Source organism: Octodon degus, unplaced genomic scaffold (assembly GCF_000260255.1).
Source record: "Octodon degus isolate 3935 unplaced genomic scaffold, OctDeg1.0 scaffold00004, whole genome shotgun sequence".
Taxonomy (NCBI): domain Eukaryota; kingdom Metazoa; phylum Chordata; class Mammalia; order Rodentia; family Octodontidae; genus Octodon; species Octodon degus.
Genome location: NW_004524580.1, coordinates 29,088,082 through 29,114,272, shown reverse-complemented (window position 1 = coordinate 29,114,272; position 26,191 = coordinate 29,088,082). Strand labels below are relative to the sequence as shown.

At 43.1% G+C, this 26,191-nt stretch overlaps 1 protein-coding gene across 5 annotated transcripts in view; it reads right to left on the bottom strand.

Moving 5' to 3' along the window:
• The window catches only part of Nr1h4 (nuclear receptor subfamily 1 group H member 4), an 86,144-nt gene that overhangs the window by 7,820 nt on the left and 52,133 nt on the right, over nt 1-26,191 (bottom strand). For 3 of the 5 annotated variants that reach the window (XM_004623832.2, XM_023716741.1, XM_004623830.2), the window contains 5 exons: nt 20,598-20,750; nt 18,187-18,320; nt 16,029-16,127; nt 14,388-14,487; nt 11,214-11,360 (listed from right to left, as the gene is read on the bottom strand). In XM_004623832.2, the coding sequence (XP_004623889.1) occupies nt 11,214-11,360; nt 14,388-14,487; nt 16,029-16,127; nt 18,187-18,320; nt 20,598-20,750 (633 nt within the window). The remainder of the gene's footprint in view (nt 1-11,213; nt 11,361-14,387; nt 14,488-16,028; nt 16,128-18,186; nt 18,321-20,597; nt 20,751-26,191) is intronic. The other 2 variants (XM_004623833.2, XM_004623831.2) reach the window with 1 other exon arrangement.

Here is a 26,191-nt window from a genome sequence, read left to right as displayed (position 1 = left end):
ACACGCAAGGCCCAAAACTGGGATAGTCAAAGGACTTTACACCCCAGCAACAGTGGGCTCTGCTCCAGGGCTATGGAAACACCGACTTTCATATGCTTTTAATACCTCCTCTTCATTAGACTTAGAAGCTTCAAGCTACTCCATGCAAAAGCAAAATTATGGATGGAAAAAGCAAAATTAAAGATGGTGAAAATTCTATACGTGTGTGTGTGTGTGTGTGTGTGTGTGTGTGTGTGTGTATTTTTTAGGGAAGAGTCTACAGGGTGTTCAGGGTCTCACTGCTAGATCGGTGTTATGGTTTCTATCTAGTAGTCCCTCCAAAGCCTCCTGTAAGTTATGGGGCAGACACAGCTGGAAAAGCAACAGTGGCTTGAGGGGCAGGGCCAGAGAGGAGTGAACTGTCAAACTGGCCAGCCTGTGCTTTCCCAGAGATGTGGAGAGGGTCCTCCTGGACACAGCAGCACCCCAGCCTCTCCTCCAGTGCCTTGAAACCTCCAGTAACTGTGAGCTAAATAAACCTTTCCTTCCATCATTTTAAGTGTCGGGTATTTGTCCCAGCAATGAGAGAAGAGTAACTAATAAGGACTCTTAGTGATCCACCTGTTTACAGCCTCCCAAGAGCTGAGATTACAGACACACCACACGCCCAGTCTCAGTTGCCATCTCAGCATGCCCCAGGGGTGGGGCTGGCATGCCCTGCCCTGGGATCGAACCCTGGCCCCTGCTTGCAGGTGCTTTAATCCACTGAGCTATTTGGCCGGCCCAAAAATTCTATACTTTAACTGGAGTCTTTTTTTTTTTTTTTTTTTAAACAGCGTCTGTGTAGTTTACAATGGCTTCTATTCACTGTGTAGCCCAGGCTGACCTCGAACTTACAACCATCCTCCTGTCTCAGCCGCCTGAGGTTGGGATTACATGTGTGCACCACCACTCTCAGTGCATTTATCTTTTTTATACATAGTCTGTCACTAGTTTCTTTACATTTCCAACCTTCCTTTGAAAGACAGCATTTGAGCGCTGCCTCTTAGGGAAGTTGAGTTATTGTTTTGTGCATATTGCCAAGGAGAAAGTTTAGACAGACAGAGAGACAGATCTTTTCATTTGTTTGTTTTTGAGATGGGGTCTTGCTATGTTACTCAGGCTGGCTTCAAACTTGTGATTCTCCTGCTTCATCTTCCTGACCAGTTGGTATTGCAGGCACGTGCCATGGTCCCTGGCCATAAAATATTTAAAGAACAGAAAAATAAGCAGAGTACATTCCTTTTACATGTAGTGTGCTTTAGTATGATATTGCTAGCTAGCTACAGCTTCCTTACCTAGTAAGAATAGTTTCTTTCTCTATTATCTCTATTGATTTTATTATTTGCTAGAAAGAAGGTCCAGCCAGATAGCTCAGCAGACTAAAGCACCTGCTTAGGCAGAGCGCAGCAGCCGGCCTGATTCGACCCCTGGCGTGCCACGCCGCCCCTGCCCCTGGGGCGCGCTGAGATGTCAATTGAGACTGGGCATGGTGGCACGTGCCTGTAATCCCAGCACTTGGGAGGCTGAAAACGGGTGAATTACTACGAGTCTGATCTTCGTAGTGAGACCATGTAGACCCTGTCCTAAATACATGAAATATAAAAAATATTTTAAAGAGAAAGCAACTGATATCACCAGCTCCTGCACATGCTATGTCTCTTAGCTGAAGGGCAGAGACCATGTTCTACTCAGGAATACGAGGAGAGTTGGGGAAAGAGTGGATCTCAGGGTGCCATTTGCTGGCCTCCAGCTAAATGGCATTATGTAGGCCATCCAGCCTTTCTGGACCCATTTTCCAGCCCAGAAAATGGGCTGGAAACCTGTAGAACTGGAACCTGACACCCACCCATGAGGGCTCTTCTGAGTACCAAAAGCATAATGTGTGTAGAAATAAAGCATTTTAGAACTGGGGATGTGGCTCAGTGGTAGAGCTCTTGCCTAACATGCACAAGGCCCTGGGTTCAATCCCCAGCACTACACACACACAAATAATGATAAAATAAAGCATTCTAAGGCCTTGAGATACATCCTGAAAAACACTAAGTTGAAAACTTAATTTATGCCTAGTGTAGGCATAAAAAGCCCTCAAAAATGTAACCCTATAAGTTGGGGGGGTGTAATTCATATTTGATAAAAATGAACTAAGTTACCTTGGGCTGTGAGAGGTTATTGCTCATTTCCTGGCTGATAAAGTGTAAATCACTCAGTGATAGCAAAGCTGTTTCAGTCCAAACTATACTTATTTTGTGGTCTCATATGAGTATTCTTATTTTTATTAAAAATTGCAGCTTAAAACCTAGTTTGCATTACAATACCTCACTAGGAATAAAATCACTGATGTATTCAAATTGAGTAGAAGTGCCCAACCACAGACTGAGTCAGATATATGTCCTGAAGCCTCAATTAACATAAATCAACACTGTAGCTCTCATTAAGTGAAAGCATCTCAGGGGACAATATCTTTGTGTATGTAATTGGGTCTCATAATAGAAAACAAGAATCTGAATTGGAAAAACAAGAAAAGAAATTTCATATTATGTTCTTTAAAGACTTCTGTAGGCACAAATGCTAACTTTGAGAGGTTCCGTTATTCTAGAATTAAATGCATAATAGAAATAAGAATGTGCTACATTATCATAAGAATAAACAGCTATTCGGAAAGGTCATCTTGCAAGATCAGGTTTTTATGTGCTATGAGAAAGAGACAATGTTCTGAAAATTCACCGAGAGAAGCCAATTCATAAATATTAATAAGTGGGAAAATCATCATTATAGATAATAAAGTACAAAGCACCTTGTGAATTTGGGTGGTTTTTATTGTCACAATATGTGGTTGATATTTGGGAGAAGTATCTTATTATAGATTAGAGATGTGGGTATTTATACATAGAGATTATACTCTAGTAAACTTCATTCAGGAGTTCATCTGAAACTTGAAGAATCACAAGTTATGAAACCTATGACTTTACAAGCAAAAGATTTATATATATATTTTTCTCACCTAAATATTGCATTAGTTTCTTTATAGGTCTCCCTGTTTCTTGTTTGAATCCCTCCAAATCTGCTTATCACTGCTAGAAAGACCTTTCTGCGCAGAGCTATGCCCACCGGCTCAGCATATTGCAAAGGCTTTCCATTGTATAAGAACTCAATGAAGTTACTTTTTGGCATTTGATGTTCTGAACGGTCAAACACTTGCTACATTTTCAGCTGGGTAAATTATTTTCTAAAATATCAAGACACTGGCTGGTCCTATATGCAAATTCTCTTATTCTGCCACATTTTTACTTTCAGTATTTCTATCCTGACACAGCGTAACAACCCCAACTCCGTTCTTGGGATGCCTTTCTCAGGCTTTTGTGGCTTGACACATTCCTAATCATTCTCAGTTCAACTGTCAATTCTCGGTGCCTCCCCTGACTCACCAAGTAGACTCCCTCGGAGGCGGGCTCTCTTCCGTTCCAATTTCTTTTCCCAGACATCCTGCTCATCTGCGCTGGTCCACCCTCCCCACTAGGCTGCAAGTCCTGTGGGACAAAAACACTGTTGCATCTCCCTATCCTCAATAACTACTGTACTTGGCACAAAGCAGGTACCTGTATTGGATGCACCGACAGCTCACAAAATGAGCAGCACAGTCTCCTTGAAGTGCTAACTTATGGTCCATTCTCAGACACTCCTGCAGCAGTGATCACAGTGGGACTTTGCTAGCTGCCCCCAACACCCATTTTCCCCTTCTCTATACCAGGGACTCTCAATCTTAACACTATAAATATTTTGGGCTGGATGATTCTCTCTTTGGGTTAGGAAAGGCAGTCACCTGTGGACTGCAGGAAGGTTGGCACCCCTGGTTTCTACTCACTTGCTGCCTGCAATGCCTCCTTTCCCATCTGTCACCACCCAGCCCGAACATCCAACACCTCCGAGGGCAGGAGGGTGGTCTCCAGATGTAGGGAGACCTACGGTGAAAAGTAGCATCATTAGCTGGTATGTGCTGCCTTAGCTATGGCAAAGCAATGAATACCTTGCTAATTAAAAGTCAGAATTGTGGACCCTTCTGCACAAGAGGGTGAGGTATGCCACAAAGTCAGGAAGCTGGTTCAGAACTATGTGGCTGAGGCTGACCCTCTGGATAGGGAAGCAATGATACAGGACACTTGAAAGCCACACTATCAGCACTAGTCTCCTTTTGCCCAGACTATTAGGAGACAGAGACAAGCTTTTATCTTGCTGAAGCGCTCTTGAGGAGGAGTTCCTCTTCTAAGCCTCTGTGGCAGTAGCCCAACTTTCACCTTTGATTATATATGACCCTATAGTGATTTTTTTTCATACATGTTTTCTCTGGCAAACTGAAGTCCTTGAGGGTTTTGTGACTTTGTTTTACTCATGTTTTTATCTTCAGCGTACCTGGCCCCTGGAATATTCAATGAAAAGTTCTTGAGAAACACAATGAGTACAGCAATTGGATGTATGAATGCAGGTCCCAGCAAAAACAATCTTTCATTTTTGCTGGACAGTGACCACACGGGAAGAGCTGAATGGAAATCATACGATTCTAAATGGACTTAAGCGACCATCAAGGGAGAAGAAGAAGGCGCGTGTGCCACCAACTTCAGAAACAGGAGGAGAAACTGGTGATGATGTGACTTAGCAAGGCTTGCACATTCCCGGGGCTTCGGGGATCTTAGCCAGCTCTGCCTTGCAACTAATTATCCATTGGAGGTGTTGCTCTGGCAAAATACAGGTGTTTATTAAGTGCTGCTTTGGTAAAGGGAGAAAGAGGACAGTTGGCTGTCTCCTGGGGGGTTGCTGATAAGTTGCATTGAGACTCCACCAATATGAGGTGGCCAGAATTCAAGGGAGCTTCCATGTAAACACCCCCCTGACTCCGATCCTGGAAGCTTGTGTGTCTTCATGGCTAGAGCCACTCCACTTGTCACTGTAGGCTCAGCCTTGATCCAGACTTAGAACCCCAGAGAGTGCCACGTTGCAACGAACTCTACAGACTTAGCCCCAGCTTCTTCCTCGTGGGGACCTCAGTTTCACTTACTGACCCAACTTGGGGATTCCCCTTCCTCTAAGTTTTGTGGCATTTCATTAAGCTTCAACTCCCGCGGCACTGTTCATAGGATCTACTTCTCCCCAGTAAGAATGAAGGGGAAGGAATGTTGGACATTTGAAGAGAGGAAAGGTACGAAGGGGTGGCTTCCTGTAGGACTGTGAGTTGCGGGGGCTGGGGACTGGGCTGATGGTAGAGCAGCCCAGATGGCCTGTGCAGTCAGTAACACAAGGCAAAGCAAGAGTGTTGTTTCAGTTCTCAGGTTCAAGCGGAACAGGCAGAGAGCTGTGTTCAGGGACAGAGGGGGTTTCTTGAAAAGGTGATAAAACATCAGGGATTGGAGGATGCCCAGTGAATGCTCCAAGGAAGGGACTACACTGAAGGACCATGAGCCCTGAGCCAAGTACTGATGTGAGTGAGGCCAGGCAGAAAGCCATGAAGCCAGCGTGGAGGTGAGTGGACAGCAGATCCAGGAATGCAGGCTGTTAGAGGCAGAGAATCGCTGGGGTCAGTGCTAGAAGTGTGTGAGCTCCATAAAAATTATAAAAACAAAAAATAAAAAAAAAGTTTAGCATAACAAGGATTGATGGCAAATACCTGTTCCATGTTATGTCTAAGGCATCTGCTATTCATACAGATAGTGATGTTAAGCTCAAATGCCTATGTTATAAGGTAATAATACCATTAAGCTTCTCTTCTAGAGGATTAACAACTTAAGTTTGCAAACCAAAATATCAGAGACGAGGAAGGGCTATGAGGATAGCGACTATTTTGGCCCTAGCCCTTCAAGGTGAGTGAGGACTCAGGACATAAGAGAACCTGGACTGTAATATCCTGTAACTCAGTGGTATCCCAAATTTTCTGATCAAGATTATGGGGCCACAGAGGAAAGTGATCGATGATGTAGAGTGTGCCTAAGGAGAGTCACCTGGAGAGAAAACATTCTCTCAGGCTCTCACAGAGAGCAAATTGGTCAAGCAATGGCCGTCACTCATCCACACGGCTGACGCTGACAAAGGATCTACAAACTGCAGTACAGGATCTCAGGATAAATCCTGAGGGGATTTCACTGACCTTGTCAGATACAGAAGTTATATTTCTTGTTATATAGGTCTTGCTTTATCTTGGTCTTAACCATCCAGCAGAAAAGTATAAAAATGAGGTATTAAAAAGTAAAGCCATATTAATATGCTGAGCTGTAAAAGGCTCAAGTCAACAACCTCTGACATTGCCAGTCATGCAGATAACCCACTACTATTATAGACTACTGGACTATATTGGATTACTTTGCTGAATTCATGCACCTACAATATATGAATGGCAAGAGGATACCCATCTCTGACAAAAGTAAACAAAAAGGGGGATATAAATGAAAGACCATTTTGCAGTGAAAAAAAATATTTATATGCATCTATATATTCAAAATAGTTAACATAGATATACAGCAACTTTCTCTTAGTCCAATGAGAAGAAAGTTTTGAACTAATAGTGTTTAGACAAGATATTATGTCTGCATCTTATACTATCAATAACTACTACAAACACAACAATATTCAATGTATTATTATTGTAACTATCTTTTTAACCTGTTTTGAAACTGTCTCATTGCTACTTCTTTCTCAAAATTAATATAAAAATGAATTGATAATTTATGGATTAGAAAATTAACAAAGGTGCTTTGTACTGTACTCTTACTATCTGTACTTAAAATGAAGCTTGGGATTCCAAAATAAACTGCCTATTTGCTTCAAAAAAAAAAAAAGAAAAGAAGAAGAAGAAGAAGAAGAAGAAGAAGAAGAAGAAGAAGAAGAAGAAGAAGAAGAAGAAGAAGAAGGTGAACTGGAGAGTTAGAGGGGACTATCAGAGGAAAGGGGTGCTTGGGACTGCTATTTCGGAGGAGGGAAGTTGTTCACATTAACATGATCTAGGTGTAGTGAGGGACTGGTGAGGTCCACCTCCAAGCGTAATGAAGAGCACACAGATGTTCCTACAAGTCTACGTGGCATTGACTGTGGAGGTGCCCAGGCAGAGAGCCCTTTAAGAGACCTCCAAGTGGGCCCAGGGTAGACTGCTTGTCTCCACCACTGCCCCGTGAAGGCAGAGGACCCTCACACAGTCTTCTCCAACCAGGGACTGGGCCTAGCGGGTGTGTTGGTGTAGGTCTAACCCATGAGCATCTCAGACTTCATGCTCTCCCTCAGCCCAGCTCAGGCTTCTTGAGAACTAGCCTGTGATCTGGGTCTCTCTGTCCCAGATCCTGCCCTTCTGGGGTGTCAGGCCAGCACCCCAGTGTAGAGCTTCTCCTGGTCCACACCTACTTCCTCCCCCTTTTTATGCAGAAGTGTTTCCCTCACTCGGCTTCCTGCATGTTTAATCTTTTCTTGGTATCGATTTCTTCCAAGACCCAAAGCTCACATATTTGGAATACAGCCTGACATATAGTAGATGCTAAACACTCTATTTTTAATACAATAATTAATACATCCATGAATCGTGCATATATATCTTCTATGAGCATTTGTAACTTTCCTGTTAGTGTTCCAGTAGAATTATTCATGCTGACGCCTGGGGAAGAGATGTTCCCACCTTAGCCAAGTTAGGAAAAGAGCTCAGCCCTGCCCAGTGACCATTGTAACACTGACCTGGGTCTGAAGCCAGGAGATCTGATGAACCAGGCAAAGAGGAAAAGTGAGAGCTGAGCATCCAGGAGACAGAGTGAGAGAAAGAGGCAGTGATGGCTGGAGATGGAGACAGAGGGCAGGAAAAGGAGAGGAAGAGCGTGAGAGCACTTCCGGATAACCCTCCTTCAGATGTCCTCTCATCAAAGCATTTTAAATCATGTTAAATCTTTTTCATTATCTGGCACCTGAATCAACTTTAAATGACTCATCTTGGAGATGGAGGAAGGAGGGGAAAAGAGGAGGAGAAGGGAGGAGGGGAGCAGAAAGGAAACCAGCAGAGCTTCTAGACCTCTACTGTCTTAGCCTCTGGCTTGTGTGCAAATGCAAAGTGTATCCCTATCCCCAAAATTAATTACTACAGGCAAGTTCGAGAAAAAAAAGACTCTGGGCTGGTTGTGAGTCCAGGATACCAGAACTCTGATACTTAGCAGAACCCATGGAAAATAAAAATGGGCCGGTAGCTACAGGCATGCCACTGATCACCCACTCACTCACTCACTCACTCATTCAGATTCATTCCATAGAGAATTGTTGAGCCCCTGCTCCAAGCAGGCAGCTGATAGATGACACACCTGCTGCTTATGAATTTTTTAATATTAAAATCCAGACAAGATGGCAGAACAAATATTAAAGTTAGACATGATTTCAAAGAGATCAAATTGTTTGTGGGGCCTATTTCAATAGCTTTTTTCATAAAACGGTCTGGGGTAGGGACACACAGCTAATCAGCAGCGGACACTACATTCAAGGGACTTCCTGCAGCCAGGGCTGTTGACCAGAAGCTTCTCTCAAAACCAGACACACGCATTAACTACAGCAGGACCTGACTGTAAAGTGAATAATATATTTCCTCATGAGTCATCATCTCTTTTTACCTCATTTCATGCATTAGATTCAATGCATGGATTTCTTTTGAGAATGCAGCCACAGTTCATGGAAGTTAGAGCCAAAGAAGAGACTAAGTTAAGCAAGTGAGGTTTTACCCATCACCACTTAAAGCCACAAATGTTATATATGAAAGAAACCACCAATTTACAGTCAAGAGCCTAAAAAGTGAACTCCATACTTGTGAAAATTCAACTTGTCCCCAATCACTCTTTCCTAAGCTGAACTGTGAGGAATGATGCAACAGCTTTGAAACTAGGACATTTATGTGCTGGCCAAACAATCCATCAGAAAGCTCGAATTACTTGAGAGAAGAAAAGTAGTCAGACTTGTACAGCAAAAAGGGCCCCGGGAGATTACCGGATTCAACCCTTCTCCAGTAGTCTCTTAGTCTGCGCACACACACACACACACACACACACGGTTTGAAGTTCGGAACAGGTAGATGATAAAAACCTACCATCTGGCATTTATCTGGCAGATAAAAGTTGGCAGATTTTATTTCTTTCCTTTTCTGGGCCTTAATCTATATTTTAGAAATATGGACTAGAATCCATATTTATTTATTTTTGTTGTTGTTTTGGATGGCTAGTTATTATCACACTGGGATCTACACTTATGTGGTTCAAAGAATAAAAAAACAGAGGCGATACAAACACAGATGCTTCCTTATTTTTGCCCCAGCATCCGGGGATCCGGGGTCCTTGACATACCTTGCCTGCTCACAGAGCGCCCCCATGGGGCTCCGTTTAGCATTACAGGAGGACTCATAATTCATGAATTAGGGTTTTCTACCCTCCATTCAAAAATCCTCATGGTTTCCACGTCACTCAGAAAATAATAAAATCTTGAGCCCTACGTTCAAACTCCTTAGCTCAACGAATGGTTCTGGATTTTTCCACCTTTGGACTTGTTTTTAATGTAACCCTTTATCAAATCAACTCACTCACTCTTCTTCCCACACAGGACCTTGCTTTCTTGCTTCTGTTCCAAGGCTCCCCTGGCCTTTCTTTCCTGAACCTCCACCCTGGACACCCAAACCAAACCTGATTCAAGGCCAAGCTCAAACAGTGATGAGACCCTGCTAGGCCAGAGAGCTTCGCAACTAGAAGTTGTCTCTCTTCTCTCTTCTTTCTCCACATTTTATTCTGACATGACCATGTGGTTAATCTCTTTCCTCTAAATGGTGGGCATCCTAGACAGCACCCTGCTTGGCTCTCCTTGTCCCTGCCACCAGAGGCCCTGCCCTTAAATACTCACTGAACTAACACATCCATGGAAATCTAAGAATAGTACCTCTCTAAACTCTGCCAGTGATGCTAATTACACTTCCAGATTGAGGAATTTTTTTAAAAATATGGAACTGGGATTCTTAAAAATAACTTTCAGGTTTTCACTAAGAAGAGAAAATCATGACTATGGGAAAGCAGCTTCTAAAAGTAATTTTCAGTTTTCAGATTATTCTCCTTCCACCCCAAGTGCAGCACTGTGTGAACACTGTCCTCTGGCTCCCCTCTATCAAATCCTGGCTTTAGAGGTCTTGGAGCTTGTTCTTGCTGATGTAGAATGAAAGATCTTCAGGGCTAATCATATCTCACTCCTCTACATTCCTCAGCCCCCACACAAAATGGTTCAGGAAAATGAAAACTCATCTTGTTTTGTTAAGGGCCTTCTTCACACGAGGTGCACAGGATTCCTAGAAGTCCGTCTCCAAGTTTCTTGCCCTCTCTGATTCCAGAAGTTAGGGTGAATTACTTATGCTTTCAACTCAGCTCTTGAGAGATACTATAGAGAATCGTGGACAAGACCCACAGCTTCCCACTGAGGATGTAGCTCCTTGATGGGACACTTGCCCAGCATGGAAAAGGTCCTGGGTTCAATTCCCAGCACCACTCCTGGCAAAAAACAAAACAAATCAAAACAAAAAAAAACAAACAAACAAACAAAAAAATCTATCCATAGCTTTTGCAGTCAGACTTCCTCTATGACTTGAGGAAGTTATTTAACCTTTCTTTTTTCCTCACCTTTAAAATGCCAACAGTAGTAGTGCTTCTTTAATAAGATTTTACAAAGATTTGATGGAATCTTATATGTAGTATATTTAGAATAGCACCTGGAACCTGGGTGTGTATATGTATGTGCATGTAATAAATGTTGCTCTTATAACTGATTCTTATTTTATTTTGAATAAAGACAGACAATAGCTGGATATGTAGTATTTCATACCTGAAGGTTTTGAATAAGTGACTCCTTTTTGGCTAACAGAGTCAAGGTTTTTGTGCTATTTTGTAAAAATCAGACTAATTTTCAGTGTTTTCAAAAATCCTTCTTTGGCCCTTCATCTTAGTGCCGTGGAGACAATATGTTTCTTTCTCACTATTTCAAGCTTCCAGAAGTCCCATCTGAGTCCCATATCTTTTAGAGTCTGCATACCTTTCAGAGCCATCTTCCTTCCCAGCCGCAGCAGGCATGCAGCGTCACATAAGATAAGCAAGGGCCTGCTTTGGGCAATAAAGGAGTCCTTACTCACAGAAACAAACTCTTCTGCCATTAGCCAAATCACTTACCACTCTTTCGAATTCTCTCTTCCAGCAGGTCGACATGCCCCGCTGGAAGTTTCTTACTGAAAATCTCAGCTGAACGGAGGAACATAGCTTCTACAGCAGATCCTTTCAGCAAAGCAATCTGATCTTCATGGTCCAAAGTCTGAAATCCTGAGTAAAGACAATAGTCAGATCAGTATCCTCAAGGAGTGGCTTTTGGACACTGTTTTGTACTTTCTATGTAAAACATTATATACATCTGAGAAGATTCACCATCACTATCACCACCTGGATACAGCACTTTGATAAAGTGATTTTGTAATTGTTTTATGATTGGGGATTCAAATGAAGTCTGTGAATACTATACTCCTTAAAATAGAAGCTCATTTGTATCTTCATTGAGCAAGATTTACTGAACAGGATAAGCAAAAGGAGATGTAAACTGCACACCAAATACACATACTATGGTAGAGACAGGCTGATGCAGGTGAAGCAGCCCTCAGGAAAAAGGAGGCAAAGAGATTCTTTTTAGGGTCACTATGTTAGTCACACTTGATCTGCAGGGCCAACTCTGAAGAACAGAACTAGCCACAGCTAGAAAAAAAAATGCTTTCTGTGCATCTAAAATATCTAGCTGACCCCTGAGCCTTTAGTCAAATGTAGTGGAGAAGGAGCACTCTCCACCCTTCTCCTCCAAGATCTATCAGAGCCAAGTGGAGAAATCTCCTCTGATTCAGAACAGTGCCATCCAAGGTGGGTGGAAACAGAAACATATGAAAAGAATTGCTGACCTGGAAGAGCACAATGCCAACTGGAAAGTGCTCAAGTCTCAGCTAGGCCGGGGTGGCATGTGGCCTTTCTCTCTTTCTTGCCTCTCTGTGCTTGACCACATGGACATCTCATCTCTGCCATGAGCCTAAGAATCACCGTTTGCCTGAGGGGTGAATGCTCTTCCCAGATACCTCCACACCCCACCCACAGCAGCCCCAGTTCCTAGCCCCAGGGTTAGCCTACCTAAGGCAGTGTCCCCAGCTCCCACCTGCTCCTAACCCTAACACCTGCCTTACTCTTGTTCATAGAATTTACCACTATCTGACATAATATTGGACATGTATTATTTGCTTATTTGTTCATTGCCACCTCTGCTGAAGTATAAACTTGAGGCAGAGAGTTTGTTTTACTTACTTTTACAGCAGTGCCTGGGGTGTGATAGATATCCCAGAACTATCTGTTAGATAACTCAATGAATGGGTGAATGAATGAGGAACAAAACGCAAATTTGTGTGCATCTTGGTATACACACAAGCACACATACACACACACTAACGGGTAAATAATGCCATCAGAGCCCAAGTGACTAAGTAAAGGCTTGCATGACAATGAGAATTCACAGCTGAGGATGAAAAGTCACTGTCCTGGAGAAGCCAATAGCTACAGCAAGGCCAGAGCCACACCGGCCCGACTTGGGTCTCCAGCACCCTGGACAGCGCCTGGCGCCTGGTAAGGGTTTGGCTCCATGCGCTGACTAGGAGTCTAAGGCTTTCACAGAATACCCTTACAGTATTGGTGTATTGCTAATATTACCATTATTAATAATGCCATTTCTTTAATTCTTTTTTCCTTCTGTGGGCTTTTTGCTCTTTATTTCTTCTGTATTGTTTTCCTTTCCTCAAAGCAAGCAAGGCACTGGGAATGAAGAGATGTAAAGACACTACCATTGCTTTCAGATGAACTACTTTCTTGCGAAGGAGACTTTTTTCACCTACAATTATTTCTTGGTCATACCAACTGACCATTAGTACTCAATAAATGTTTTCCCATTAATAACGAAGAACATACTTTATTTTCTCAGTTCTTCCCCTTTTGACTGTTCTGTAGTCTTGTTTCTAAATTAGGTTTGTCCTCACCTTAATTAGCATATAATAAATTAAGTTTCTGTTCCGCTTTTAATAAAGAATGAAAATATTGATGTTTCAATGATAGTGAGAGCTTTCCCCCATATTTTATGAGTTTTATACAAGTTTATGTCTATCTGTGACACATTTAATAAAACAACAGCATAAGGCTGGACAAAGAAGGAAGATTAACATATCTAATTAAAATCAGAAGGTACCTTCTGTAATTTAAAGTTGCAGTGTTACAGAGACCTACAAGGTATCTATAATAATCTTCTGAAAGATGAGGTTTTAATGCACTGATTTATTTTGATACATTGAAACAATTTAAACTGAAGAGCTCCAGTAGCATTGACAATATCATAGAAAGAATTTGAGTTGGAGGATAAGATTCTCAGATTCCAGCTTCTGTACTGGCACCATCAGAATGACTGAAAGTTTCTACCTCCCACATACAATTATTCACCAAGTTCCCTCAGGTTTTTACTCTGTATTCATTGAATTTCTTCTTCTCTCCCACTACAATGGCTTTGTTCCAAACCCTCTTCTCTGGGGCTATTCAACAGCATACTAGCTGGTCCTGCCTCCCGTTCAAGACCATCTTCTACAAATAAGATAAAGGTGTACGTACTGTTCTCTCCCACTTCTAACAATCCTATTTTTTGTTCATGCCTCATTGCTTCTCTGCAAACATCCCTCTCAACTTGGAACACCCTTCTCTGTGCAAATGGGAAAACTCAAGAATCTTTTCAACTCAACTCAAACATAGACCTTTTTTCAAGTTTCCCTGCACTTCTAAGCCACTGTTAGCAACTAATCCTCTCTGTGAAGAGCAATGTGTTTGTGTGCCTGTGTCTATTATAAATAGAACAGTCCCCAGCTGTTCCCAGTGAAGGGAAGAGCTAAGCATGGGCTTAGAGTAGACATCGATAACTACTGATGGAGTGAATGTGCCTGTGGATATCAACTTCACAGCTCCGAGTTTTATCTACTAATTTAGAAGAATTATTACAAGTGACTTTAAATATGCTTTGTGTCTCTAATCTTGCATGTCTATAGTAGTCAGCCATGTTAAATTGGATGTGAGATGATTCTGCTGTACAGGGAGAAGGCCTGACTCAGTATCACAAGAATACAGTATAGCAGATAAATAACTACATATCAATAATAATAGTTATAACAGAGCTGATCACCCAGGAATGTTTTAAGAGTGAAACAGAACATTACATACAAAATGTTTAATGTAACCTGTGTCACATGTTTACATGACCAATAAATATTAACTTTTTAAATTTAAAAATACCTGGCAGCTTTTTTGTGAATTCTACGAGAACCTGTACATGACTGGTAGCCATTTCTGTTAAAACGAGGAAATTTTCTTCAGCACTGAATTCTTCTTTTAACTAAATTTTGAGAATAAATAATTAATATGTAGATAAGAGAAGTGTAAATCAATATAAAATCATTAGACTAAAGAAAACCCAGACTGAAATTATAAACTTGGAGACTAAGCTCATATTTCTCAGATCTTTGGAGAGAAATTACTATTAACAATATAGATGTGAGGCAGCTTCCTCCTTAATAGCTTAGCACTGCTAAAAATGTAAATATATAACTTAAATTCTCAGATCTAACCATTTTAAGTGACATATTTTACATAAGCTCCATCAGATCCCCCAAATTCAAAGAACCAATCCAAAAATAGACATCTGAGATGAATACACACCCCTCAGATGAAGGAATACAAGTGGCAAATAAATATATGGAAACCTCATCGGTCATCCAAGAAATACAAATTAAAACAGCACCATGATCCCATCTCACCCCAGAAAGAATGGCTGTCACCAAGAAGTCAACCAATGACAAATGCTGGAGGGGCTGCGGGGAAAAAGGACCACTCCACTGTTGGTGGGAGTGCACGCTGGTGCAACCACTGTGGAAACCAGTGTGGAGATTCCTCAAAAACTATGATTAGAGGCTCCACTCAACCCAGCTATTCCCCTTCCAGGTATCTTTCCAGAAGAATTAAAAACATCATACCAGCAATATATGTGCACCCTCAATCTTGGAAACAACCTAAATGCCCATCATCCGAGGAATGAATAAAATAGATGTGGTCTTTTTATACAATAGAGTATTACTCACCTATGAAGAAATATAAACTCAAGACTTTCATAAGTAAATGGATGCAACTAGAGACCATACTCACAAGTGAAATAAATCAGACTCATATCTGTAAACATAGTCTTGCTAGTGTAAGAAACTAAAAACTTAGGGCCGGCCAAATGCTCAGTGGATTAAAGCGCCTGCTTAGGCAGATGCATGGGTTGGGAGTTCAATCCCCAGGCCTGCTGTGCTGGACCTGCCACCGTGGCATGCTGAGATAGTGATTGAGGCTGGGCATGGTGGTGCGCCTGTAATCCCAGCTCTTGGGAGGCTGTAAACAGGTGGATCACTACGAGTCCGATCTATGCAGTGAGACCCTGTACCCACTGTACGCCCTGTCCTAAACACAAAAAAAAGAAACTAAAAAATTAAATAAGATATGAAAGGTACAATAAGTAGTGTGAAAGGGAAAGAAATTTCTCAAAAGGAAAGACCAACTGAATAGGGGAAAGGAGAAAAGAAAGAAGGAAAAAATATATATATATGTGCTAAGGTAACTGCATTACTAATTTCTATTATTTAAATGAAAGGAAACAGTATTTATATTGTCTGATCAGCCTTACAAACCTTTATCTGATAATCTTAGCAAATACTTTGAAGATAACAATATGTAATATAATAACCATTATTAACTTCCTATTATCATGTTTTGAACTTCTGTACTGTTTTTTAACTTTTTACATAGAAATAATAAATTAACTCAAGAGTTGAAAAACAGATGGCAAAAGCTCTGAAAAATGTTAACTTTAAGCAAATGTCTTTTAGATGTTATACATACAAATTTATTTGTTATTTCCTGAGGCATCCTCTGTTTGTTGTATGAATCCATAATATAATGTAGAAGATTCTGTTGATCTGAGGTGAGTTCAGTTTTCTCCTACACTGGCAAGAAAATAAAAAGTGTTAGGGAGGGTGGTTAGAGGAGCACTTCCTCTGGATTAGCAAATAGCAAAATACTTCTTTTTAAAAAAGGTTTTGGGGACTGCCGGTTAGCTCAGTTGTTTAAGCGCCTGCTCAGGCAAATGCAGTCGGGCACAGGATACCTCGGTTCAATCCCCACCTCCACCTGCATTACCAGACTCACCCTTATGGCAGCCTGAGCCAGCCAATCAATCAATCAATCAATCAATCAATAAATAAATAATAAAAAAGGCCTCAATACAAAAAGGAACTATGAGCTCTAGTACACTATGTATCACACAGTATATATAATTCCTCTCTTAGGGTTGTGGGACAAATACCGTATTTTATTAAATTTGCTCCAGGCTTCGGGGGCCCTTTCGTAGCAAAGGTTGGTGAAAGTTGGAGGTTTAACTGCAACCGAGGAACGGTTCCCATGTGTACAGTGGAAGCTTGTTCTGTACCCGCAGCTTCGGAAACTCTGGGCCATGGCCCGGATCTACCTGGTTTTGTAAATAAAGCCCCACTGGAATGTGGCCAAACTCCTTTGTCTACCTCCGCACGTGGCTGTGATAGAGGACGCAGGACCTAAACACCTGGAGCTGCACAGAGCAATTGTTTCTGACCTCCAAAATATAGAGTCCTCAGTCTGGGCAGCCCAGATCCCAAATACCTCTTTCCCTCTTGATAGCATTGCTTTGCGGGGTGTGAACGACAGGCTCGGCTCTTTCCTGCCTTATACCAAAGCGCTCCTGATACAGCACTATGGCAGACACTTTTCTACAATATTATTTTTTCTGAAATAAATACAAAATAATGTATATGAAAAACTAAAAAGGGATGAAGTTCTCCTTTCCAAAAGTGTAATAATACCGAGAAGGGTGCGGCTCAGACAATTGGGGCATGTTGCCACTTTGGCTACTGACGACTTAGAGCTCTTCCACATGCCCTGTGCTTCATCGCATGGTGCATTTGTCCAACTGTCCTGACTGCTGCTCCTGCATTTTGTCCTAAGTTGCTCCAGGAGTTTCTGTAGGAGTTGTGGCTCAATAGGAAGCACTCTTCTCAGATGTGCGTTTCCCTCCTTTTACTCATCGGTAAGGCCCAATTCACAGCCTCTGCCAAGCCCGCGCCTCCCAAGTCCAAGCCTCATTTCTCAAAGATGGGGAAACAATGGGCACCCAAGTGGTCAGAAAGCTCCACCATGCACTGCACACCAAAGATGCCCACCGGTGGTCTCGTGGTAGCGGGAGTTGAATGGAACCAGGAGAAGAACTTTTGCTTTTTACCTATCATTTGAAGGTTTCTATGAAAGCATGAATTTCTGTACTGAGTGGAAGAATATGTGGTATTTAAATACAGTGGAGTACCACCTGGTCATACAGAAGAACAAATTTGAGGCATTTGTAGGAAAAGGGATGCACTTTGAGACCACAATAGTAAGTGAAATGATTATGATTCAGACACTCAGCTTATATTTGAGCTTGAAAAACTCAAAATATACATAAAGAGCAAAAATAAAGATAGGCAGTAGGAAACAGGGAAAGCCACATGTGAAGGTGGACAAAGGAGGTTGGCCACATTCCAGTGGGTTTTATTTGCAAAACCAGGTGGATCCAGTCCACAGCCCACAAGGTTGTCTCCTTTAAGAGGCGGGGCCTAGTGGGAGGTCCTTCAGTCATTGGAGGTGTGGCCTCAGAGGGGACTGTGAGACCCCAGTCTCAAGGATTTCAGTTAACAAGCCTAAAAGGAAAGGTAGGTCTTTCTTAACAGAGGAGAGGACCAAGAGATGGAGAGAGCAGGAAGGAGGAGATGGAGCAGGATGGATAAAATGGAATAAAGATGTGTTAGGTAAGGTACCATTTCCCTGCTGTATCATTATGTACTGCAAACATGTACTAATAAAAATGTAAACATTTTTAAAAGATGGAATCCACTTTAATGCAGAGCCCAAGTGGAAATTCTCCCAGCCAGATCGCCAGGCTCTGAGAAGTTCCCTCCTGCTGGCTTCCGCAGACACCACTGCATGTTATTACCCTGCACAACTTAGTTGTGGAGGTCACTTGTCGCAAGTCACGTCCTTCGCTGTCCTCATGAATTGTCTGATCTGCGTGCTGCTTCACGTTTTTCCTCAGCCGCTTAGATTTACATTGAATTTCAGTTAACAAGCCTAAAACAAATAAACACAGATCCCTCAGCAATGACAGAAGTTTCTGTCGGGTGTGTGCTTCTCAAGCAGCTGCTGCGTGGTGAGCTCAACGAGGGGACACAGTTCAGGGCAGAACTGATTCTACCCTTCAGACATTTGAGGGAAGGCCAGGGGTTAAGACCGGACCTTGCACATGAAGCTTAACCTCGGCGAGTCTCTGCTGCTCCATTTGTAAAATGCAAAGAACATCTTCCTCATAGTTTTATATAGATGCTATGTAATTAAATCATTTTGCAGACACTTTCTACAAAGAATGTGTGCTGCTAAAACCTTATACAAAGCAGCCTAGGAGACAGCGAGCTGGTGCTTCACAACATGACATTAACATTACTTTCACCCTTTACTGTACCATAAGAAGCATATTCAGCTTCACATTAAATACATAAAATTACATTTATAGAGTAAAACAAACTTTAAGATTCTTTAGGGAAAAAAATAAATCCTGTTGATTTTCACTACTACACCGAATACTGAAAATATAGTTAAAAATTAGGATAATCAAGGAGTACTACAGCTTGGACACTGAATGGCTCCCTAAGCCCAATGTGTCATAAGCTTGACTTTCAGGATTGTCTCCTTTAAAAGGCGGAGCCTAGTGGGAGGTCCTTCAGTCATTGGAGGTGTGGCCTCAGAGGGGACTGTGAGACCCCAGATTCTTCTTGCTTGCTTGCTTCCTGTTCATGAACTAGGAAGTTTCCTCTGCTGTGCATTCCCCACTATTACCATTCTCCATCCCTACTAGGAGTCTAAAAGGAAAGAAATGGGTCCAACTACTCATGGACTAAGCCTTCTAGAACTGCGAGCCAATATCAACCTTTTCTCTTAAGTTATCTTAGGCTTTTCTTTTTTCTTTCTTTTTTTTTTTTTTTTTTTTTGCTTTTTTTTAAGTGATGGAAATCTAACACACACTGATTGAACATTTTTGAATGAATACAGAATATTCTTGATTGATACTTAAACAGAAGTTTAAAAATCATGTAGCACAACATTTCATATGCTCATGTAATTTATTTTGCCTTCAGTGTTAATAAAACAAAGTTCCAGGAAGTTCTTCATGTAGGGAACTTACTTTATAGATTCATGAAAGATTTATATCTGTTACTGGAAATGTTTGCACCCATAAATAACATTATAGACTTATATAGGGGGATTCAGCTATATAAACTGTCTTCTGAGCTCCAACTGGAACAAGTTCATGTTTAAATGATAAGCAACATAAACCACCTAGCATCAAAGTAGGAGTTTCCATTGCAAGATTGGATTCCAGCAGCAGCCTGTATTTAGGCTCTTGTTTCATGTATGCTAAAATGAGATTGTGATCAGCCACCATAAAAGTTTCATCCCCCAAGAGCTGGATTATTTACACAGACCTATTTTTCCCTTCCTGCACACATTATTTCTCTGGGTCCGTCCCAGTAGCCTGTATAGTTTGGGAACAATAGAACTGGAGTCACGTTCTGCACGCTTTTATTTCATGTGGCATTCCCTCCCTGAATGCTACTGTCCCCTTGGTGACATTTGTTTGCCTATTTGTGTTTTGAGGAGGAACGAGATATATCTCAGCATCTGAGTTGTCTGTAAAATTTGCAGGATGAAAAATTAATTGTGTTCTATACCAACATGCATTCCAATTTTTGATGAAGATTATGGATCCTCACAAAGCCAGCAGTTAATACAGTGTTTCTTTATCAGATTGAAGGATGAAATTATATTAAAACTCAGAGTAGTTAATTTCCTGTGTAAGCCTATACAAATTGGTTCAGAGCTTCACAAAGGGAAGATGGATTCTTTTAAAAAGGACTTGGTTTAAAACTCTATTTAGACAATTCAGAGGCGATTATACTTTATGCAGCATTCCTATTTTCTTCCATAACTGTGAGTTTTTATGCTAATTAAGCAATAAGTAAGAAGTATATTAAAATCAAATCTGGGGGAAACTTCCAGAATGTTATTCTTCAGAACTCATTAAGCCCATTATTTTCATTGTGAATATCGTCTCACTCCATGTATAATTCCTGCAACAAAACAAATAAACAACAACCATTTCTTTCAGGTGAATAAGATTCTCTTTAGTCAACAGCTTAGACAACTTCAGGGGTTTGTGACCCTTTTCAAGAACCTGGATAGCTCGGCAGGCTCCTTGGGTAGAATGTGATGTGTCATCATGGTGCTATGGGTTACCTGGCAACAGCCGCCTTAAGAGATTTCTGGTGGAATTTAATGGCTTGAGGTGAATACCTGTATACATACATTCAGCCAACATCCCCATCTCTTTGCACTTCCTGAGGCGACACTCCTGGCACTTTCTTCTCATGTACATGTCCATCACGCAGTTGCCACCATTTTTACACTTGTACATGGCATTTTTGGTAATGCTCCTCCTGAAGAAACCTGCAAGAAAAGCACTGAAAAGTATAAAAACAAACCAAAAAAAGCTCCCCCCCAAAACTTCTCAGAATAACATACTTGCTTCAGTGTTACGAGATATTTTTTTACAAACTCTGGGCACCCAGGAAACCCTTGCAAATGCTGAGAACATACTGCTCCCAATTACATTGTATTGCTGAGAAGGCTGAGACGTTTTTCTGTTTTTGTTTTTGTATTTTAGGACAGCGTCTACAGGGTCTACAGGGTCTCACTGTGTAGATTGGGCTCATAACGATCCTCCTGTTTAGAGCCTCCAAAGTGCTGGGATTACAGGCATGCACCACCACACCCAATCTCTCAATCGCTGCCTCAGTGCATCCCGGGGTGCAGAGTAGGCACAGCAGGCCCGGGGACCAAACTCCCGGCCCCTGCATCTGCCTAAGCAGGAGCTTTAATCCGCTGAGCTATTTGGCTGGTCCTACAGCTGATGTTTTTTAATTTATCTCTCAAAATATAGACAAGTTTGAATTATAGCCTTTCTTATGAAACCATATTAGTTTGTTTTTAAGACAAATTACTTTCACACAATCTTTACTGGGGGACAATTATGTAAAGGCGGAGCATTTACCCCTGCCATGCTAGTGTGTAAAGCTTGGTTAATGAAAAGGTCATGCAAACAGTTTTCTAAGCTAAATGAGTGAAGTCAGCCTCGCAGGGGCTCTGGTGGGGGGCTGGGCTGGATGGAGCAGGCCCAGGGAGATGTGGGTTTGGGGTGCAGGCAGACAGGAAATTACTCATGAACCAGGTCTCAAAATCCATGCTGTGCTCGCATGAAATTCACGGCGGAAGCTAGATTCAGGGTCTCAATTCAGTGCTTTATATTCCAGCCTGGCATACTAATAAAAATGCCAACCTTGATTTCAAAGCAAACAACTCCCTCGAGAAGCTGCAACCCAGCTGCAGTCTGTGATAGGGAAAATGCCCAGACTTGGGGACAGGATGGACCGGCCGCTTCACTGCCTCTCCTTTCCCCTAAGTTCAGCTCCTGTTCCTTCTCCTCCATCTGATTAACCAAGTTCAGGATGGATGCCTCCAGAACCAAAGCTGGAGGACTGGAAAAACACTGTGGGACACAGGGAAGAGTGCCAGGAACTGCCTGAAGCAGAGTTCTGTACTCTACAGTTAACTGTTCTGTGATTCAAAAATACTAATAGAAAATTCCAGAACTAGGGCTGATGAGATAGCTCCATGGACTAAGTGCCTGCGTAGGCAAGTGCAGGGGTGGGGGTTCGATCCCCAGCACCATATGTGTGCAAGCCCCACCCCCAGGGAGTGCTGAGCAGCCACCGAGACCGGGCGTGGTAACACACGTCTGTAATTCCAGAGCTGGGGAGGCTGAAAACAGGAGCATCACTATGAGTCCAAGCTGCATTGTGAGACCCTGTACCAAATACATAAATAAAAGAAAATTCCAGAACTGAGCAACTGATACATGTCCAACTGCGTGCTGTTCTGAGTGCAGCGGTGAAATCTTGCACTGTCTGCTGTATCCTGCCCCAGAAGGCAGCATCCTCCCATCAGCACACCTCACAAGCTAGGTTACCACACATACCTACATGACTTTTATTACCACATGTTGTTGAAATTGGCTAAAGATTAGTTATGTTGATAATCTCTTACCATACCTAATATAAATTAAGCTGTATCATAGAAGTGTATGTACAGTATATATGAAACTTGGTGTTATCCATAGCTTCAGGACTAGGGAGATAGCTCAGTGGCTTAAGCATCTGCCTGCAAATGCAAGGATCTGAGTCTGATCTCCGGTACCACATGCTGTGCCCTAATGGGAGTCCGAACTGCACAGTGAGAACCTGTGTCCATAGCTTCAGGCAGCACTGGGGCCTGGAAGTTCATCCTCTGTGGGTGAGAGGAGTCAGTATATCGTCCTAAACACAAAGTTGGTTCTTTCTGCCTTGGGTTGGGTTCTTTTTTTTTTTTTTTTTAATTTTATTTATTTATTTATTTATTTGTGTGTGTGGCCAGCTCAGCCCACCAGGGGGCGGGCGGGCTGGCATGTGGTGCTGGGGGATCAAACCGCGGTCCCTGGGCTTTGCTAAGCTTGTTCTAAGTAGGTGCTTTAGACCACTGAGCCATCTCACCAGCCCTTGGGTTGGGTTCTTTAGAAAACTCCTCCTACCACAGAGGTACTTTCAGCTGCACTTCTTTGAGAAGAGTAAGTCCATTTCTATTCTAGCTCACTGCTACAGTTTAGATCAAATGTCCCTCGTGCACTTGAAAGGTGATCAGATCAGGAGGCCCTGCACTCATCAGTGGAGTCACGAAGAGGTGGCAGCTATGGACGGTGGCGCTGAGGGTGCAGCCTGGAGGCCTAGGTTCTTGTCCCCAGTTCCTCCTGCTCGGCTTCCTGGCTGCCTTGGGTGAGCAGCTGTCTTCTGCACAGGCCCTCCTTCCCATCAGACATTTCTGCCTTGGAGTGACATGACTGTGACATTGTGAGCCAATATAAACCTCGGCTCCTTTAAGTTGTGCTGGCAGGCTCTAATTCTCATTAAAGTTCTCTACATTACAGTGAGAGCACCTTTGCCGTAGAATGAATGATCCACAGCACACTGCACACTGATCACACATCCCAATCTCTACAAGACCCCCTCCAACTTCCTACTGTTGCTTTCTTCATGCCCTCAAGATGAGGTGGGGAGGGTGTTTAACTAGTTCTTAGATATATATTGTGAAATTTCTGCAAAACTGATTCACGATGGAATTTAGTGTCCAGTGCCTTCAGGTGAGAAGGGACAAGAGTCCTTCTATTTTAGCCCACTGTTAGGATGATATCTAGCACTTGAAGCATTTTCTAGCTGTTATTCTAACCACTTTAACTCATGTTAATTATCTGGTCCTCATTCCAATTTTATGATGAAAATGATTTTATAAATCTCCACATTAAAAATGAAAATGAAAAGCAAAGGTTAACATCCAGGCCACATTCACATGCTTAACAAGTGAATCCAGAGGATTCAAAGCTGGGAAATCATGTTCCAAAGGTAATGCTCTGAATCTTTCTGCCACCATTGCCTCCCTTGGGTCACAAGAAGAACTGAATATTAAACACCTCCTATCTAAAAGCTGCTTTCTCTGACCTGGGAGATCCCAAGATGAATACAGTGCTCCAGTCTTCAGAGCTCCCAGTTAGTGGGAAGTATATCCAAGGCATGAAGTACATTCATGGCATGACACAAGGCAGAATGATAGGGCAGCTAATTAAGTAATTATTGCATTGCTAATTATCGGAATGTAGGAGCATAAGTGATTATTTCAGAGCTTCATCATATATTTGTGTTATGGCTTGCAGTTTTTGCAAGGGGAAGAAAACAATATAGGACACATTTTATAAGAAATCATGCAAAGAATCATATACAAGAGTGTAGGAAATCTGTCCACACACTAAAGACCAAAGACTCCATCTGAGAGCCTGTATCCTAATATCTTGCATGAGTCGAGCTGAAGACCTAGAACCCCTACCAATGACTCTCATATGACCAACTGGAGGACTAGGACCTATATGACAATGTCTCATAAGGTCCACTTTACAGATCCATGCTGGGCAGGCCTGAAGGTTGGTGGTGGAAGCTAGAAAGTCTATACCAGTGGGATGAAGGAGCTGCACTGTAGGCTGAGGAATCTGAGCTGGAGCCAGGAAGTAATGCTCCAAGTAAGGACCAGAGCTCCCCAAAACGTACCACAGCCATCCTCAGCAACAGCGAGATTCTGAGCTCCTCTGATGAGGAGGACAGCTGACTTCCCATCAGAAAAGCAAATGTGACAAGCTTCTCCTGGAAACCAAGCAATGTTCCATCTTCCCCCCTACAGCCAGGAAGTGATGCTCACGAGGAGGACCAGAGCTCCCCCAACATGAACTGTAGTCATTCTCAGTGACAATAAGGTCCTGAGCTCCTCCTCTGAGGAGAACAACCAAGTTCACAGGAAAGCCAGCATGATAAGGTCACCCAGCAGAAAGCCTAAGAGAACCAGCAGCTTCCAACAGCTCTAACAGTTTCTCTCAACAGCTTCCCTACAGCCTCTCTATAGCTTCTCCAGTTCTGCCTCTTATGCTACTGGCAAGAGTCCTCAGCTGGGCCTCCCACACCCAGAACCACACTAGTTCAGTTCAGCTGGGTGTAACAAGTTGACCACCAGTTGGCTATCCACCACAGCTTGTATAGGTTGAGCCATATCTAGTGGGGAGGGGCAGCAATTTAATTGCTGGCACGAAAATTTACATATTTATTTTGATACTTTTCCAGCAGCAGACAAAACAATTTGTTTTTAATATGATGATTTCCTAACACCTACAAGTCAAGTGTCTTTAGGAAAAGGCACTATATGGGCTGGGAGTGACCCTAACTAATTCCAAATAGGAAGGATCATAAAAGGCTTCATGAGTCCTAGCCCAGGTCCAGTGAGTGTGTGGAGAGCTTCCTGCTACCCTGTGCCTGCAGGACCAGTCCCACCCCAGGTGCGGTGTGGGCCGGACCCGCTCCCACCCCCTCGGGCCGCCCCCCACCACTCCGCAGTACCTTCCCCACCCTGCCCACCGAGTAGGAATTTCTGCCGCGTTCCGGGAACCCCCAGACCCAGTCCTAGCCCAGGTCCGGCGAGTGTGTGGGAGAGTTTCTGGCAACTCTGCACCGGTGGGACCAACTCCGGGTCCCAGCCCAGGCGCGGTGTGGGCCGGACCCTCTCCCACCACCTTGGGCCGCCCCCCACCACTCCGCAGTACCTCCCCCACCTTGCCTGCCGAGTAGGAATTTCAGCAGAGTTCCGGGAGCCCCCAGACGCAGTCCTAGACCAGGTCCGGTGAGTGTGTGGAGAGCTTCCTGCTACCCTGCACCACAGGACCAGTCCCAGCCCAGGCGCAGCATGGGCCAGAACCTCTCCCACCACCTTGGGCCGCCCCCCACCACTCCGCAGTACCTCCCCCACCCCGCCCGCCAAGTAGGAGTTTCTGCCGCGTTCGAGAAGCCCCAGATGCAGTCCTAGCCCAGGTCTGGTGAGTGTGTGGGAGAGCTTCCTCTTCCCCCTACTTCACCTTGCCCCTTCCAGGCACAGCTCAGGCCTGGCATACACGCCTGGGGTGTAATCCTGCAGCTGCAATCCCTGCAGAGAGTGTAGAGGATAGATCCAACCAGCTAGTCCAGGAGCAGAACATCTCGTCACAGGGGCACAACAGGTTCACCCTGAAGGGCAGCGGCGGGAAGGAGCTAAGCACAGCAGCCAGACCCAAGCCAGACCCAGCGGGGTAAGTCCAAACTTTGTAGAGCTGCACCTGAACTTCAGTACGTGCGAAGGTTATAACTACAGCAAAGATCTACAACAAAGGTCAGAAGACAGTGCTACACAAAATGATGAGAAGGAACAAAATGCAACCTCAGAACCCAAGCCCA